The sequence below is a fragment of the Telmatherina bonti genome (genome assembly GCF_933228915.1).
Source record: "Telmatherina bonti genome assembly, chromosome: 17".
Lineage (NCBI taxonomy): Eukaryota > Metazoa > Chordata > Actinopteri > Atheriniformes > Telmatherinidae > Telmatherina > Telmatherina bonti.
In genome coordinates, this window is record NC_136615.1 from 13,453,199 (window position 1) to 13,470,719 (window position 17,521).

A 17,521-nucleotide genomic window follows, 5' to 3' on the forward strand; every position below is an offset into this window, starting at 1 on the left:
GAAAAGATGGACTTGCACTGTTTTCCGTCACGTGTTGATTTGTTGTTTGTGTCACTTCTTTTTTTTTTTTTTTTATATTTGTGCATTGTTCTCTTTTTGTTTTTTGTTGCTTGAGGCAGTTTTGATTTTTGCCATGACACATTGCAGAATTTCTATCAAGAAGAAAGAGACAAAAAAAAAACAAAAAAAAAAAAAAAAAAAAAGATGGGAAGTGGTGAAAAGCGTAAAATCTTATTTTACAGCAAGTATTTTTCTGTTTTTGCCTGACAGTAGAAGCTGTCATAAGAAAATCCCAAAACAATAACCTGGAAAAGAGAGAAAAAACATTGCAAAACAGAGAAGAAACAAAAGAATGTGGGATGTAACATCTCATTACCAGGTCTCATTCTGTGTCTGTCCAACCTTTTCTGTGCTTACAGAGAACATATCTTACATGCCTTGTTATGTCATGTTTCTTCTGCTTATGGGGATAAAGTGAAAGTATGGCGGCCATGCATCATCTTCCGTCTATCTGTGCTTAACATTGTGCTCACAGTCAAGATACTCTTCTGAATACACAACAGGAAACTGATCTCTAAGAGAGCTCCGTTTCTCCTTCTGTCTGTCTTTCTGTTAGACACACACACACACACACACACACACACACACACACACACACACACACACACACACACACACCTACACACACAAAGTGCTGGGTTACCATCTGTGAGTGCTGAATCAATTGGCCAGTACTCAGCTGGCAGGCTGATGAGACAAAGTGCCCAATATGCTCCCTAATGGTCCAAGTTAGATGAATGAGATCCTCCATTGTCTTTTTTTTTCTCATTCCCTCTTTTTCATCCGTTTTGCACCTTTCCCCCCCCAACTTCCTCTCCTCACGTTGATGCGCTCTGCCCCCCCCCCCCCCCCCCCCCCCCCCCCTCTCTCCTCCAACCAATTTAACTCTTGTCAGTTTCTTTCCTCGCTTTCTCAAGTCTTTCTCTCATTATCGGAGGCCCTGCACTTCTCGCCACAACCCTGCTGGGTCTGATTCACACGGATAAAGGATGTAGATGTCATACAGAGCGCCGCTGTGCTTTCTCTTCTCACAGGTAAAACTTCAAGAATTTGTATCCTTTGCTCATAATTTCTGAGGGGTTTGTCTTGTTCTGTTCCACGCTGAAGAACCGTCTAACAGCTTCTACTGCAACGAGCAGCGAGGCTGAGCCCATCTAAGTGCCATGGCACCACAGATGGGAGGTCAGAGTTACATGTCAGGAGAAAATCACTGCAGATGACGGCTCGCCTGTGTGAAGCTAGCACAGTAGACTGTGGGCTCAGAGCTCTGGTATGCTGTTTTTTTTCAGATAACAAATGAGGGCATCGTGGTTAAGAATATTTTTCTCAAAGAGTGGGATCACACGAAGGATTATGGCAGCCAGCATGATGAGTAGCTGAGTGATGGAGATAGGAGGAGCAACATGGAGGACATTACAAGGCAAACTGCAGAGTCAACTAAACTCAAAGAGGTATGGTTTTAGTGATGAAACAATATCGAGACAAGTAACTCCATCTAGCTGTCAGAAATTGTGGTTTGTAATGTTTCAAAAAATGTTGTTTTTTTTTCTGCTCTCTCCAATTGTTAAGTTCTATTTCTTGTCGGGGTCACGGGTGGGACGTATCTTCATCTCGGAGAACTTGAGGGAATACTGCCAACCAGTCCAGGAGGACCACTCGATGCCATCGGCGTAGGAGGTGTGCTGACCGCGCAGGTACTGGCCGTTAAGGTTGGAGGTGTGGCAGTTTCGGTACCACCATGCGCCGTGGTAGAAAGAGGCGCAGTTGTTCTCCGAGTGGTCATTATCCCTGTCCTTGGTGGTGAACTTCATTCCGTTGTGCTTCAGCAGAGAATCGCCTAAAATACAAAGACACATGCATGTTTTCAGGACTTGTGTTGTTGTCATCAGCAAAGAGAAGCAATATTCTTTTTTTTAAACATGGGTACACACTCAAAAATAGAGGTAGCAGCTTGTACCTAAAAAGGTACAAATGCTTGTCGCTGGGGGTGTACTCTTTTGAGAGACATTTCTGTACCCTTCAGTTCTGGTCTATTTTTGTACCTTATCAAGTTCAACCTCACCTTATCAAGTTATGTTTTTTATGTTTTTCACAGCATTAGACCTGGTCCATGCCACTTAGTAATATTATCTTATCTTTAATCTACTAATAATCTTCAAAAACTCGAAATACTGAAGTTGTGGGCTACAGCAAGTGCTGTGCATCTAAACCGGTCTTAACAATACATTTCTTTCGAGGCGACTTTTTAAAATATTTTTTTAATAAAATCATCAAATATCAGTTGTACTATGTGGTGAAGTCGTAGGAGGGTATACTGATTGCTGAAGCAAAGCTGGTAAAAGTCCCAGTGTGCACTATACGCTGTAAAATATAGTCCCGGTACAAAAAAGGAGAGAATTTAAAAGTGCCGGTATTGCGCACCGCTGCGTACCGGCCCACTTAAAGCACTGCTGCTAACAATAGTTTTTGTCACAACAAACATTTTTTGATGCTGCAGGTACCCTTATGGTTAAAATGGTACAAATTTGTACTTTATGTCACTTTGAACCCTTTTTCGTACTCTGAAGGTGCGCTTCTGGTCTCTTAAAGACCAGTATTGTACTTTTGAGAGAACATTTCTTTAAAATGTACCTATAGGTACAGAAATGTCCCTATCTTGTACCTCTATTTTTGAGAGTGTAGATGGGAGACTATATAAGAGCTATTGCATTGCATCAACCTCAAATGGCATGACTTTTCAAGGAATTGTTTTAATAAACAGAGAGATGAAAGAATAAAGCATAAAGCTCCACGGTCCTCTCGAGAATATCCTCTCATTATCTAACAAGGGAGGTCAGACGGCTTTGCCAATTCATCAAAGTTTCCGTTGTGACCTTTATGTCTTTTAATAATGCATCCTCAATGGATTCATCCGGATGTCTGACAGTCAATAAACACAAAAAAAAGTTTAAGCAGAGAAAAACGATCATCTTAAGACTCATTCGCTCATTTCCTGACTTTGTTCTTTTCATGCATTTTCTGCACGGGCAAAAAAAAGTATAATCAATGAGAGGGCATTCTTTCCTGCATCCCACGATTGTGAATATGACAGTGATGTAAGACCGCTGCAGGGATGCGGCACAGCCAAGTGCCCTTAATCATGGTCTGGGTAGTAAGTCTGATCCGCACAATCAAACAGCTGAGCTGAGAACATCTTCCGACTATGTAAAGATTTCTAGCTGGCAAACTCTCAACAATGATAACTGCTTTTAAAGCCATGGCTCTAAGAGGCTTATGGGTAAAAAAATAAATAAAAAATAAATAAAATAAAATGAAAGCAGCATCCTCTCAGATTCTGTGGTGGACCAGAAGTTTTCAGCAAATGGATGTTCAAAGAGCTCATAATGTGCGATAAACTCCTCATACCCTCCCTTCATTATTTCCTTCTCCTTTCTTTCTAGACCTGGTTTCACACTGGGAACTAAAAGCGCAGGAGAAAAGGAGAAAGCCGTGAGCCCAATGAAAGTCAGCTCACCAGCAATCAGGTAATGGCTAACAGCTCATGAGGGCATCAAACAGCCCTTTAATTGCCCAGGATGTGGCCGCCCAGCTCCTTACTCTCTCTGTCCCACTCTGCTCTCCATTTGCCATTACTATGGTAACCGCTCGGTTGGAAAAATAATTTGACAAGCACGTCTGATGTTCATGTTGTGTGCTGTTTGACGTTTGGAGAAAAAAAAAAAAAAAAAAAAAACATATCAGGGAGGAAAAAAAGAGGGGAAAAAGAAACCGCTCACTGTTTTTTACCAAATAGATGAAATGGCCAGGGGGGTATAAGATAGAAGAAAAAAGAAGAAGAAAAACAGTAGCACTTTAAGGCTCATTTACAAGGCAGTGGATGTCACCTTGGTGGCTCGGGGCCGGCGGCCTCCTCTGATGCCCATTAAGATCCAGCTGCTCCCAGTGCAAATGAGCACCTGTCAGCTGATCGGGGAAGCAGCCACACAAGGACAGCAAGTGAAAATACAAATAACGGCAGCAGAAATACCTGAAGGGAGGCTAACATAGGGGCATCATCACCCTGAGAGAGCTTGAGTTCCTTTAATTTGACTGGAATCAAACATGCGGGACAAGGGAAGGTCAAGGTGAGGCCACGGTGAGGACAGGAACATTTCTGAACTTTTTTGCAGGCACCACATGTGAACAAGAAGCTGTTGTGCATCTAGATTTTTATTTTCCGCTCCTCTCTCTTCTCTTCTACCTTCCCCAGTCCTAGTTTCCTCTCAGCCAGCCTCCCACCTCTCCACACCTCCTCCTTGTTGCATCTTTCATCCGGTATCTGTCCCCATTTGCTCAGTGTTCCCAAAGCAGCACTCCCCACAGGTTTTTTTCAAATTGCTTCTTCATTTCAGCAGCAGGTCTTTGTTTACACTGCAGGTCAAGCAGTGCAATTAATTGGCAGTAATATAATCAAGGTGACAGGTAGCTGGCTCGGATCTGATTGTAAGGGAGCGGAAAAGACAAACTCTAGCTGCACCTCTCGTGTCTCTGCTCCCAAACGATGGTTTAACAACTGGATACACCTTCTGCTCTGCAAAAAAAATAACCCTTTATTTCAGTTATAAAGCAGCGCTGGCGAGAGGTTTTCTCCACTATTCCTTTAGCCTTGAAGCTCGATGAAAAAAGATTTTTGCAAAACAAAACTGCTGTTTATTCTTATGAGAGTGAATGATCTTAATGAGTACACACTGTACCGCACACACCTGCATTGCCGGAATAGTCGCCAACAGTCAAAGGGTATCCATCATCATCAGGGTCCACAGAGAAGAGGCCTACTCCAAAGGTTCCATATTGGGCATACGCTGTGCTATTTTCAAAGTCTTCCAAGTCGATACGCAGCTCATAGTTCCCCTGGATGGACAAGGCATGGATCTGCTTCAGCCCTGCAGGGAAAAAAGAGCGAGACACAGACCAAAACAATCCATTACAAAGTACCACCATTGTTCTCAGCAGACAATATAAAGCTATTTCGGCTGCATCTCAACACCATACTTTTTCTGGAAATAGGATGTAACAAGGTTTTTGTCCCATTTAGAGTCTCTCTCTCTGCATGTGTAGGGTTTCTTTCTGAAACAAGATTAGAGTTTCTCTTCCAGAGGAGGCAGAGCGTTGACTGTAGGGACCAGCTGATTTTACTGAATACACCACTATATAAGATCTTTAATTTAAAAAAAAAAACCACAAAAAAAACCCCAATCTGTTAAATTTTCTTCACACGGATCTGCTGCTAAAATACAAACACTTGCTTTAGGTTGAGAAATACAGAGTTGTTTTATCAGCTATATTCTTTGTCGGGACATCAGTTGCACATTGTGCACAATGAAGCCTTGATGTTGGAGGTGTATTCAATCAAATCAGTGTTTCAATCATGTGTGGGATTAATAATGCATAATCTGGAAACAACAATAAACGTTTCAAGTCATTTATGATGCATCGACATGATTTTCCAAAAGTTACCTTATGAAAAGAAGCTTAGTTTGGTGCTTCTCTGCACTCATGCAACATTTTCAACACTGACACGAGGCGACATTTTCATCACAAGCTTACAGAAAGGAAATAAGTGAGACGAAATGAAAACTGTTGGGTTGCAAACTAAGGGGTGTAATACTGAAGATTGAATAACTAAACTAATAACTGTGCTCTGCTGTCTGAGTAGAGCATTAGGTGTTGCTGCTAATAATGAAGTTGTAAAATGACAGAAGGGTTTAAATGAGCTCAAATGCATAAAAAGTGGGGTTTATTGATCTAGTTCATTGTTCTTTAGTGGAAAAGAACCAAAATTACTGGTTAATAAATCAGATAATTAAAACCACAGCATCATTTCAACATGTCTTCCAACATATCACACAAATTTTATAATAAACCTGAATTTATACATAAAAGAGTAACATTTTAATTTTAAATTTACTCTTCTGAAAAACATCAGAGATAAAGTTGATGCTTTGAGAGGGGCTACGGGATGAGAAACTAATATAGATGTGAAATAGGGGTGCAGTGTAGGACAGACAAATCCTACTTCCTTTGAGATTGGGAAAAGTAAATGTGAAAGACCTCCATTTTAAATCACACACTTGAAATAAAAGATGTGAGAAGGGTCAGGAAAACCATTTCATTTGAGGAGAATCTGCAGAACTGCATGATCACAAAGCTAAACCTCGGTGTTTCGTGACCGAATCTAAGTGCACTTTTCCATATTTAATTGGATTTTTCTACAGTTTTGGCTCCACATTCATACAAAACATGAATCCTAGGCTACACTGATATCTGTGGAGTCTGGAAGAGGGGGGTAAACACTTGGTGTGTTTGTTGAGAGTTTTACTGGAGGTGGCTTTTAGATGGCAGGTATGCATGCACAGATCACACACTCTCACCAACAACGTCTTCATAAACTTACAACCATCTCCACTATATTCAGTCTGTTTTCACTTCACAGGATGCCCCAAATTAATCTTTTAATTATTATTAAATCCTTCAGAGAGTGTGTGAAACAAAAAGTGCCAGAGGGAAAACAGGAGTTCCATCCTTCCCTGCCTTGCTCCCTCCTGCTCTGCGTATCCCCCCGCTGTGTTGGAGTGATGGTGCTTCCCAGGGCATCTTCACCCCTCCCAGGCTGATCAAAGGTATCAAAGGAGAATAGCATGTCAGGCAGAAAGAGGCAGGAAGAGCTCTACCTGGGTGTCTTAAAAACATTCCAAGCAAGCAGGAAGATAAACAACAGCGAACTTGACTTGGAGACTTTACTTCCAAATGCACTCAACATTTTCAGTGTTTATTGGAGAGAAAAAAATGAGTCAGAAGCATGCACATTTGAAAATGCTTCAAAGGCTTCACGTTAAGGAATGAGGGTTGGATTTAGTGCATGCAGAGGTAGATGTAGGCTGCAATTACTGGTATAAGGTTTGTTTTATTGTCTGTCTTGTGATGTGGCCGGGGACTCGCCATGAAAGTGGCTGCACCACAGGCAGGAAGGTGTGTCAATGAAGCTGAACACTGTCATTTTACCTCCTATGGCAATCATCACCTTCACAAATGAAACTCATTCTCTCTCTTTTTTTTTTTTAAAGCTTACAAACCTCAAACTGACTTTGCCTAATTTGAATTCCATCGCTGTCGAGAATTGCTCTCCGAGAGCACCTCGTCTGAAGTGGAGGGCTAATTTGATGACAAACACAGCTGAAAGAATCCATTATTATTCAGAGACAGAAGCGCACAGTCTGGGCCCAGGCACTTAGCTTGGATTTAATCCAGCCCAATGGGAGGCTGATCCCGTTCCTTTCAATTTCAAAGTAGATCAACCAGTTGAAGGTGAAAAATCAGTCATTAATACATTCATCGGCAGGTAACTTCATGCATGTCACTTTCAAATAACTTTCGATCAAAAAAAAAAAAAATTCAATACTCAAATCTACATGCAGGAGGAAGACACACAGTCGCTCCAACAGTTTTTCACACTCCTTCAGAGAAACAGAAATGGCTTACAGTATTTGCAGAAATAGTATACGTGTCGCAGCCCTTTGAGAAAAAGTATCAATCCAGAAGAAGACCTAAGGGAAAAGTACCCTGCGGTGATTTGACAAACTTCAAAAGAAAGACTTAGAATGTTTTCTCTTCCAGAAAATAAAAAGAGGAAAATAAAATAGCAGATGTATCACGGCTCTATTTAAAGATTCTCTGGCTTCAAACTGTATTTACATAACTTTAATTCAGTCCCTAATTAAAGCCCTGGAGAATCTCAGCGAGACTGCAATTCAGAATAATTAAAAAGGAAGACAAGCGAAATAACAACAGAGACTTCTCTGCTTAAAATCTGAATGCTCAGGTGTAACTGTCTGATAATTGAATGCTATTGTTCACTTATTTAAAATGAGTTCTATTGCAAGGGAGGATTTAGAGGTGTTTTGCTTCAGTATTAACATGCTGATTGTTCCGCTGGGGAGAGTTTCTCTCTCTTCTCGCTGATTCACCAATTAATGGGAGGGAAAGACAGAAAGAAGGAAAGCAAGAAAGAAAGCAAGAAAGAAAGAAAGAAAGAAAGAAAGAAAGAAAGAAAGAAAGATTGTTACTTGGCTATTTACAATGACATATCTATTAAAGCATTATTAATGTAATGAATAATAATGTAATGAATAATAATATTGCTATGGTAACAAAACACCAGAGAATAATTTTATCTATATACAGGTACAGCTCTGAAAATTAGAATATTATGAAAAAGTTCAATATTTTTTGTCACTCATTTCAGAATATTGAATCTATATATTATATAGATTCATTATACATAGTAAAACATTTAATTTATTTCTTGAAATTTTGGTGATTGTTGCTTATAGATAATGAAAACCCAAAATGCATTTGCTCAGAAAATTTGAATATTACATATTCAGATCAATGGAAAAAAAATGATATTTAAACAGAAATGTCAGGCTTCTGAAAAGTATGTTCATGTCCATGCACTCAGTACTTGGTTGGGCCTCCTTTTGCATGAATTACTGCATCAATGCAGCATGGCAATGGAAGCGATCAGCGTGTGGCGTTGCTCAGGTGTAATGGAAGCCCAGGTTGCTTTGATAGCAGCCTTCAGGTCATCTACATGGTTGGGTCTGGTGTCTCATCTTCTCCTTTGACAATACCCCACAGATTCTCTATGGGGTTCAGATCAGGTGACTTTGTTGGCCAATCAAGCACAGTAACACCATGGTTATTGAAGCAGCTTTTGGTACCTTTGGCAGTGTAGGCAGCTCCCAAGTCCTGCTGGGAAAAAAAATGGTATCTACATAAAGCTTGTCAGCAGAAGGAAGCATGAAGTGCTCTAAAGTTTCCTGGTAGATGACTGTGTTGACTGTGCACTTCAGAAAACACAGTGGACCAACAGCAGCAGATGACATGGCTCCCCAAATCATCACTGGAAATTTCACGCTGGACTTCCAGCAACATGGATTCTGTGCCTCTCCACTCTTCCTCCAGACTCTGGGACCTTGGTTTCCAAATGAAATGGAAAACTTGCTTTCATCTGAGAAACAGTCCAGTCCTTTTTCTCCTTAGCCGAGGTGAGATGCTTCTGTCATTGTCTCTGGTTCAGGAGTGGCTTGACATGGGGAATATGACATTTGTAGCCCATGTCTAAGGTTTCATCTGCACTCTCAAAAATAGAGGTACAAGATAAGGACATTTCTGTACCTATAGGTACATTTTAAAGAAATGTTCTCTCAAAGGTACAATACTGGTCTATAACAGACCAGAAGCACACCTTCAGAGTACGAAAAAGGGTTCAAAGTGACAAAGTATAAATTTGTACCATTTCAACCATAAGGGTACCTGCAGCATTGAAAAATGTAATGTTAATGGCTGTAATGTTACAAACTAGAGCAGAGTTGAGTGATGACAGTAGTACTACTTAACAGTCATTTACTACACCAGACAATGAAGGTCAGATGCTGCAAACTAAGTGTATGGCTGGTCAGTATTTTGAGTTTTTGAAGATAATTTCTAGATTAAAGAAAAGATAATATTGCTAAGTTGCATGGACCAGGCCTAATCCTGTGAAAACATAAAAAAACATGACTTGATAAGGTGAGGTTGAACTTGATAAGGTACAAAAATAGACCAGAACTGAAGGGTACAGAAATGTCTCTCAAAAGAGTACACCCCCAGTGACAAGCATTTGTACCTTTTTAAGTACATGCTAGTACCTCTATTTTTGAGTGTGTGTCCATAGCAGCTCTTGATGCGTCCATGATGAGTCCATCTTCAGTTCACTCCTTGTAAAGTTCCCCCAAATTCTTGAATGGAAGTTGCATGACAATGCTCTTAAGGCTGTGGTTCTGCCTTTTTCTGGTGCACCTTTTTCTGGTGCACCTTTTCCTTCCACTCAACTTTCCACTAATATGCTTGGATACAACCAGCTTCTTTAGACATGATATTTTATGGCTTTCCCTCCTTGTGGAGCGTCTGTCATGATTTGGGTTTTTCTGTGCTTTGTTTTTAGGCTTCCTGTTTAATTTTGTAGTTTTTCCTGTCTTGGTTCTTGCTTAGCTTCTTAGATTTCCTGTTCATTGATTTGGTTCACCTGGGTTCATTTAGTTCATTTGTTTCACCTGTTTCTCATTCGGTTTTTCCTGTGTATTTATACCACTCATGTTCACTCATTGTTTGCTGGATCATTTTGTAGCTCAGTTTAGTTTGTCTGTTCTGAGTTCCTTGGGTTCCTCTGAGGAAAATAAATCGTTCTGCATACCGGCCTCCCTCATCTCTGCAATTGGGTCCACACCACAATCTCCACTGTTTTTGTGACAGCGTCTTCTGGACATCTGTCAAGTCAGCAGTCTTCCCCATGATTGTGTAGCCATCTGACCCAGACTGAGAGACCATTTACAGATTTTGAGTTAATTAGTTGATTAGGGTATGACACCATGACTTTCTAAGATTGATTATTTTGACAATATTCAAATTTTCCGAGACACTGCATTTTAGGTTTTCATTATCTATAAGCCACAATTATCAAAATTTTGAGGATTGAATATTTCAAATCAAATCAAACTGTGCAGCACTTTTCATACAAGAGCATATCAAAGTTCTTAACCACATAAAAATAAAAAATAGTTTCACACACGCATGTTACCCACACAAGCACACAACCCAACCCTTCTTCTAAACATTCATGCCAAAATGACAACTAATAACCTCAGTCTTCTGTCTCTATATCTGACTTCTATATCTGGCTCTATATCTGAAATGTTTTTGAAATGTTTCACTCTATGTGTAATGAATCTGTAAAATATATAGGTTTCACATTCTGAAATGAGTGACAAAAACTATTGAACTTTTTCTTAATATTCAAATTTTCTGAGCTGTACCTGTTATAACAGACATCTTGCTGGAATAACAAGCAACTCAAAATAAAAACTACTGAAGTAGCCAGCACCACAGAGAGAAACGGTGTTTCCCGTCAACTTATGTTACATCTAAATCCAGGCTGCAGCCTGTGGGGTTGAGGTTTGGCACAACAGTGTTGTGAACACACACTAGCTTTTTTTTTTTTTATGATGCTAACATGCAGATTTCTAGCAGGTATAATCCTCATGCAGGATTATCTCATCCGATCACCATCCGTCTGATAGTTTGAAGATTAAAGTTTAAACTAACATGGTGAAATGACACACTGGTGGAAGCATCCAATTAGCAGTATCGCTGATTGGGTGTTGATCGCTTACCTCCGCAGATCAACTGTAGATCAAACTCTTCCCATTGTGTTTTTCCACTGAAATCTAACATTCAGTAAACACTATTATATATATATATTAAAAATAACAGGTTTTGATGCAGATTTGCACCTTGTATAAAAGCAGGACAATTTGGTTTCTCTGCATTTGGCTGGAAAGATTAGAAGATTCCGATGTTTGCTGGCAGATGACAGCTTCGGAAACTACTGGTTTATTTTGCTCCTTTTACAGCTGAGTATATAATTAACATTGACCACATTTTCTGTTCCTTTCAGTTTAGGATATTTCAAACAAAATAGGAGATTTTTAGGAGGCTTTTGTGGAAAAGCCACTAAAATTAATTGCTTATTTATGTGTGATCAGCCTCACAGTCGACGTCCCTCCAAATAAATCAGCTGCACCTAATTTCTAGCCTAAGCGGTCTATTAAAGCGACAACATTTCTGTCTCACTGGTTGTCATATTAAAGCTTGCTGCTGCCCACTATCCTCTGCAAGCAGCCTGATTTTTCTTTTCAGCCCTCCACCACCTCAACAACCACCTATGTAATTATCTACGGGCACAAATTCTGAAAAGAAAAGAAACATGTTTTCATGGAGCGTCGGGATCAGAGCCTTGATGTCTAATTCAAAATATATTCTCAATAAAGATTTACAAGCGTTTCAAAGGTGAGTTGTCTGAGCAAATATCTTTGTGTTAAAGTGATATGTTGTGGAAAAACACGTTTTCGTAGCTTTAAAGTGATGCAGTCACATTAAAATACAGGATATGAGCACATATTCAGCAGATTTCAGGCTTTTTCATTGACCTCACATGAAGAGTTGATTAAAAGCCGGAGAACGACGGGAAACCGCTGGAGAAACTGAGACTCTCAAGTTGTTGGTCTGTTATTGAGACCAGCAGGACGGCCCTGTGCTGAGATCTAGTTTAACCACCTCTTTATAAATCAATACTAATATTCCCCACACGGGGTATATCCCAAACCCATGCAGGCTTGTTCCATCAGACATGCAGCAAATTCGGGGAAGGAATGCCCCTCTCTGTGACTCCTTCTGTGCAAAATATAGGAAGGTAATTCATTTTTCTCATATTTTGGCCTCTTGAAGGACTCATTAGAACATGCCCCAAGGCTCCATCATTTTTTCCCCAGCATTTTTCTGCCCTAGCTAGATCGTTCTAACTTACTACAACTGGGTACCAATATTCTGTTATTTCTCTTTCAAATATCAACACATATCTAACACAAACATACAGGCCTAATCATTTAATTTGTAAAGGAGATAACGCAATACAGCCAAAAGCTGCTCCTTGTGTATTCACATCATAAGGATTCTGACTCTTAAAAGAAACTGCAGACCTCTTCCACCTGATTAAGGATTTAATAGCATGTGAAGCTAAACAGGCATAGTTTAAAAGTCAATATTTTCTAAAAGGAAAAAGCCAATACTTTTTTGTGTGTATATTTTCTGTGTTGTTTTGTGTAAGTATTTTAGTTGGTTTTCAGAGAAGTTTAGATGAGCAGTGTCACCAACCGTGGGGGCAGTGTTGTTCAGTATAGCTCATTGCTCCTGGTGAAACTTCTGTGCCTGTCTTGTTATGTTTCTCTCTGAGAATGTACATCATTGCGATTTCCTCCACTGTTGCCTTCTTTGATATCATTAAAAACTGATGTCAAACTGGGAAAAGGGAGGTTTGAACTCTGCACTGCCCTCTAGTGGATGTGTTGCCTGACAACCATGCCAGTGTGTGGAACAAGCGGCAACCTTTGGTGGTTAAAAGTGAAGCGTATGTGGAAGTGCCGCAAGAAGTGGATGTTCCGCAAGAAGGTAGAGTGTAGCAGAACCACGGTTTTCAGCTGGTCAAAAAGCGCGACTTAGCTTTAGCTCGCCTACCGCCGTTAACTGGTTAGGTCCTGTTAGCTCCAGGTTAGCTTGGTTAGTTCTTAGCAATAGGCAGGTCATAGTTTGATAGATGCCAATCATCAAGCCCCGCACTCACAACCTGTCTCTCAGATTACCTCTTCGGTAATCTACAGGTGATGTCATGGAGGTTACAGCCATCTTTTACATAGAGTCTATGGTGTGGCCACGTGGAGTATATGGACAGCGAGGTTTGAGAACATTTGAAACAGACATATTCATTTGTCTAAGCTATACAAAACAAGCATAATAAGCACTGAATTGCACAGTTTTTTATGCTCTGTTGTACATCTACTCTCTCTCTTTCCAGAAACTGATGTTGTAGGGAGAATTGCAAATTACCCTCCTCGTCTTTCTTGTAGTCTTGACTTGATTTCAATTATTCCAACTTCTGAATCTAAACTGGACAACTGTTTCCATTTTCCTGTCCTGTGGAGTCAGAGTTAACAGTCCAGGCTTAAATCACATTCCTCCCTCTCTGATGCCGTCTTTCAACTCTCACAGCATCCCATTTTGAACAATCAATCTTTTCACTGATATATAATTTTATTCAGTTTGATTGCGCATTCACAGAAGAAATAAATATTTGCTAATAAATGATTCATGTCATTATAGTCTTTGTTATGTGTACCTAAAGAATTCATAAGGCAAAACACCACTGTGCCTAAACCTGTATTAATAATAGAACTCCAGCTGAAAGCCTGATATTATCATCACCATGTCTATTATTAGGAATATCAGTGCGTATTTTCTCTGGTACATGTGTAAAGGCACACAATAATATTGTTTTAAGACACTAACACACAAGGGAGCAAGCTATCTGCCCTCTTTCAAAATAAACCTATGAAAATTTAGAGTAAAAATGATACATATCTGAAATGACTCCATTAAAATAAGTGACAGTAATCCATAACTCACTTTCACAGGCCTGTTGTTTAGTAGAAAATTTAACTTGTTTAGAACTTGAAGACAGTAATTTGTCATTTGATCTTTTATTCATTCAGCGAGGGCATGTTGTGTTCCTTCAAAACTAAAAGGAAACAAAGCCCAAGCCATCGTGACATTGATTAAACCATTACCACCAGAGATTCCCGCTCTTTAAATGTGATTTTTTTTTCCAGTTAATGAGACTGACATCAATGACTTGATGAAAAATGTAGAAGACCTCTGTGAGATGCATCTGTGATACAGCTAAAAGGCCCAAATATTAATGATTTATTTGCTTTTATTTGAAAAGTATGTAGAAGGGGGGGTGCATTCGATGCTTTTAGGGGATGGGTTGCCATCCCGCGCTTACAGTGTCAGCCTAGTGCATGCAGCATTACGGGGCATGAAGGAAATGAATGGAAAAAAAAAAACCTGAGATCTCTAAACCCAACAGAGAAATGATTACACTTCTCTCTGCCGTTTGTGACATTTCTTGAAGTTAATTATTCATCATGCTTTTCTCCCTCTGTTGCTGGGGGGTAGCTCCTGAGACTGTTTTCAGCATAAAAGGAGAAAAGGAGCAGCACTTTTCCATCTCCTCCTTCCCTCTCCCTCCCACTATAACTCAACCCCTCCCTTATGTTGTCTTTCTTTTCCTCCAGTTCTCCAGTTCCCTTGCTTAATCTTCCTGTCAAGCTGTTTTACTCTACAGCGATTGTGGACCGGGAGGAGTCAGGAGAGGATGGGGCTATTTACATAGAGCCACAAGGACAGCTCCGCTGCCCTTTACCGTCGGGGTGCTGGAGCTGGTTGCAGGTTCCGCGAACATGCATCTGCTGAAACGCTCGCTGTCATTTCCTCTTAGGGAATACAAAAGGCTCGCTATCGTTGGCTCTCCCCCTGTCATCGAAAGATAGGAGTGCAGGGGAAAAAAAGTGAGACAGGTGTGCACTGAACTCTCTTGCTTTCTGCTCCCTCAGAGCCAAATGTGACATTTGGTAGGATGAAAAGCAAAGGAATATTATGATTAACTGTCACACCTTTGACACTGTTGTCGGTCTCAGTTCAAGTCAGCTGGTCTTCCAATAAAACTTGGTTAACTATCGTCAAGAAGAACACACCGCCTGTAAATATTCTAAAACCCTGGTGAGGAGCTTTGGTTTTAAACGACGGCTTCGGGAAGGAATAGACTAGTTAATGCATTTCCCTGATGCCCTTTGAAGTATAAGCTCACGAGGCTCATTCTGCAAATTTACAGAACCTGGAAAGTGCAAATCCCACCCCCACCCACTCACTTTTTACTATGAATGGAGAGCATTCAGATGGAATGTAGATAAAATGAGATATTACCTTTAATGGGGACAACCGAGGTCCCAGTTGAGTCTTTTTTTTTCTTCTTTTTTTTTTTTGTGAGCCGCAGACAAAGAGTGACATTGAAGCACATTTTAAATATTACTATTTGGTCGCAGTTATAACACAACGTTTCTGACTGGTAGAACAAACGCACAACTGGCTGATTTTACAATATTCAAAAGCACTTCAAGACAGAATATAGAATATTTACAAGCTCAATGAACATTTCAGTGGTGCGAACACAAGGTGCAGCTCCGTAGGTTGAGTCTAAGTTGGAAGTAATGATCTTGGCAATGTTCACTTTGCCCAAAGCGCCCTCGAAAAATGCTTTCAGGAGTCACTTGCTACATCTTTGAAAGTAGATATAGTTTGCATTTATATTATAATTCCATATAGTTTCCTTTTAATTGTTTGGGTTTCTGGATAACCTGCTAAACTGGGCATTTCAGACCTCAAACCTTTCCCCTGAATTAAACTGATTAGCTTTAATGACTGCTGTGTCACAATAACACAGTCAGAGGTGTTTCCACCTGACTGCACGTGTGAAGTCGCAGCCGTGCATCTGATGAATGGTGTGAAAGGATGACAGCAAGACAGAAAAATGACACGTGTTATCTGCAACTGCTACAACAGAGATGACAGCATTAAAATGAGAGAATTAGCACAACTCTAAAATATATTCAGACATCTTTTCTTTTTCTTTTCTCCGTATCAAGGGTTGTATTTAATGAGACCCTGTGAACATATAAAGCTACTGTAGGAAGGACCACAAAGGCACTCAGCAGTTGAAAGTATTGATGCTTTTGTGGCAGCCCAGTCGAGCTATACAGTGATTGTGTGAAGTAGAGGAGAGAAAGTTATCATGGTGGAGGGCTAATGCAAGCTATAATTTAATGTTAATCCACCACAAAATGCATGTTTTTGTATTCTGAAAATTTCCTTTTTGCTCAGGAGAAGCCCGAGCTTCAACACACAAGTTTTACCAAAAAGGGAATATTTTGATGATTTTATTTCAGCAAATCATTTTCTTCATTTATTTTATTGTGAATGTAATTAAGACATTTGTTGATTCCCACTGATCTGTGTGATTGGTAGTGGTTTAGAACTACAAAATGTATATATTCCAGAACTGCTATGTGCGTTTCATGTTATTACTGTATGTGTATACATATGTAAATAATGAATAAGTCAGATATTGATGATGACGAAGATGATGATTATTATAATTATTATTATTATTATTACAATCAAATTTTGTCAAATTTGTGCTCTTCTTGTTTCTTTCTGAGGTAATGATTTATTATTTGTTATTATTTGATTTTTTTCTCCATATGAATCTTGTATACATTTGCCTACAAGAGATAGATACAATTTTGTTTATGGATTTTTCTATTGAAATGACTTATTTTTTGTTCTTAGTCTTCATTGCTTTCAGATATGTAAACAATTCCCAAATTCATTGCTTAGCTTCACGGTTTTAATCTTCTGTTATTGGCTTCGACAAGCTGGCAATTGTTTCTTGTTGTGCTGCTTCTGCTTCTTATCCCTCCTCCTTTCTCTCTCTTTTTCCAAATCTCACCATCCAGTTGAGGTAGATTGCTGCCAAATCAGAGTCTGGTCCTGCTAGAGTTGCCCCTGTTTGATAAATAAGGTTTAAGTAAGTAAACAAGGTTTATTTGTGAACTCATTTGCTGCTAAAGACATCTGCTATAACAGTCGCTTGCAGCCAACGAGTTTAGCACTTTATACACAAGTAATCACAAAGCATTGTACAGAGAAGGAACATAATAGAAAAGAAAAATAAAATAGGAAAAAAAAGTCATAAACAGGAAGTTAAAAATACAAATTCTCTCTGCCTGCACATTTTTCCTCTTCACTGTCGCCAAATGCTTGTTCAACAGGAAACTGTTGGTTTCTTCTCCACATTTCTATTGTAAGGTTTGAATCTTTAAGCGCCCTGTGATGAATATATTGTGACAGCTCAGTTTAAAGCCACACTGTGAAA

At 39.7% G+C, this 17,521-nt stretch overlaps 1 protein-coding gene across 1 annotated transcript in view; it reads right to left on the reverse strand.

The window, feature by feature from the left end:
- Positions 1 to 1,631: 1,631 nt before the first annotated feature.
- fibcd1b (fibrinogen C domain containing 1b) overlaps positions 1,632 to 17,521 on the reverse strand; it is a gene marked incomplete at both ends in the record, with an annotated part of 125,649 nt that continues 109,759 nt past the window's right edge. Inside the window, 2 exons of the mRNA XM_079256931.1 lie at positions 1,632 to 1,897; positions 4,803 to 4,982. Coding sequence (XP_079113057.1) covers positions 1,632 to 1,897; positions 4,803 to 4,982 — 446 coding nt within the window. The remainder of the gene's footprint in view (positions 1,898 to 4,802; positions 4,983 to 17,521) is intronic.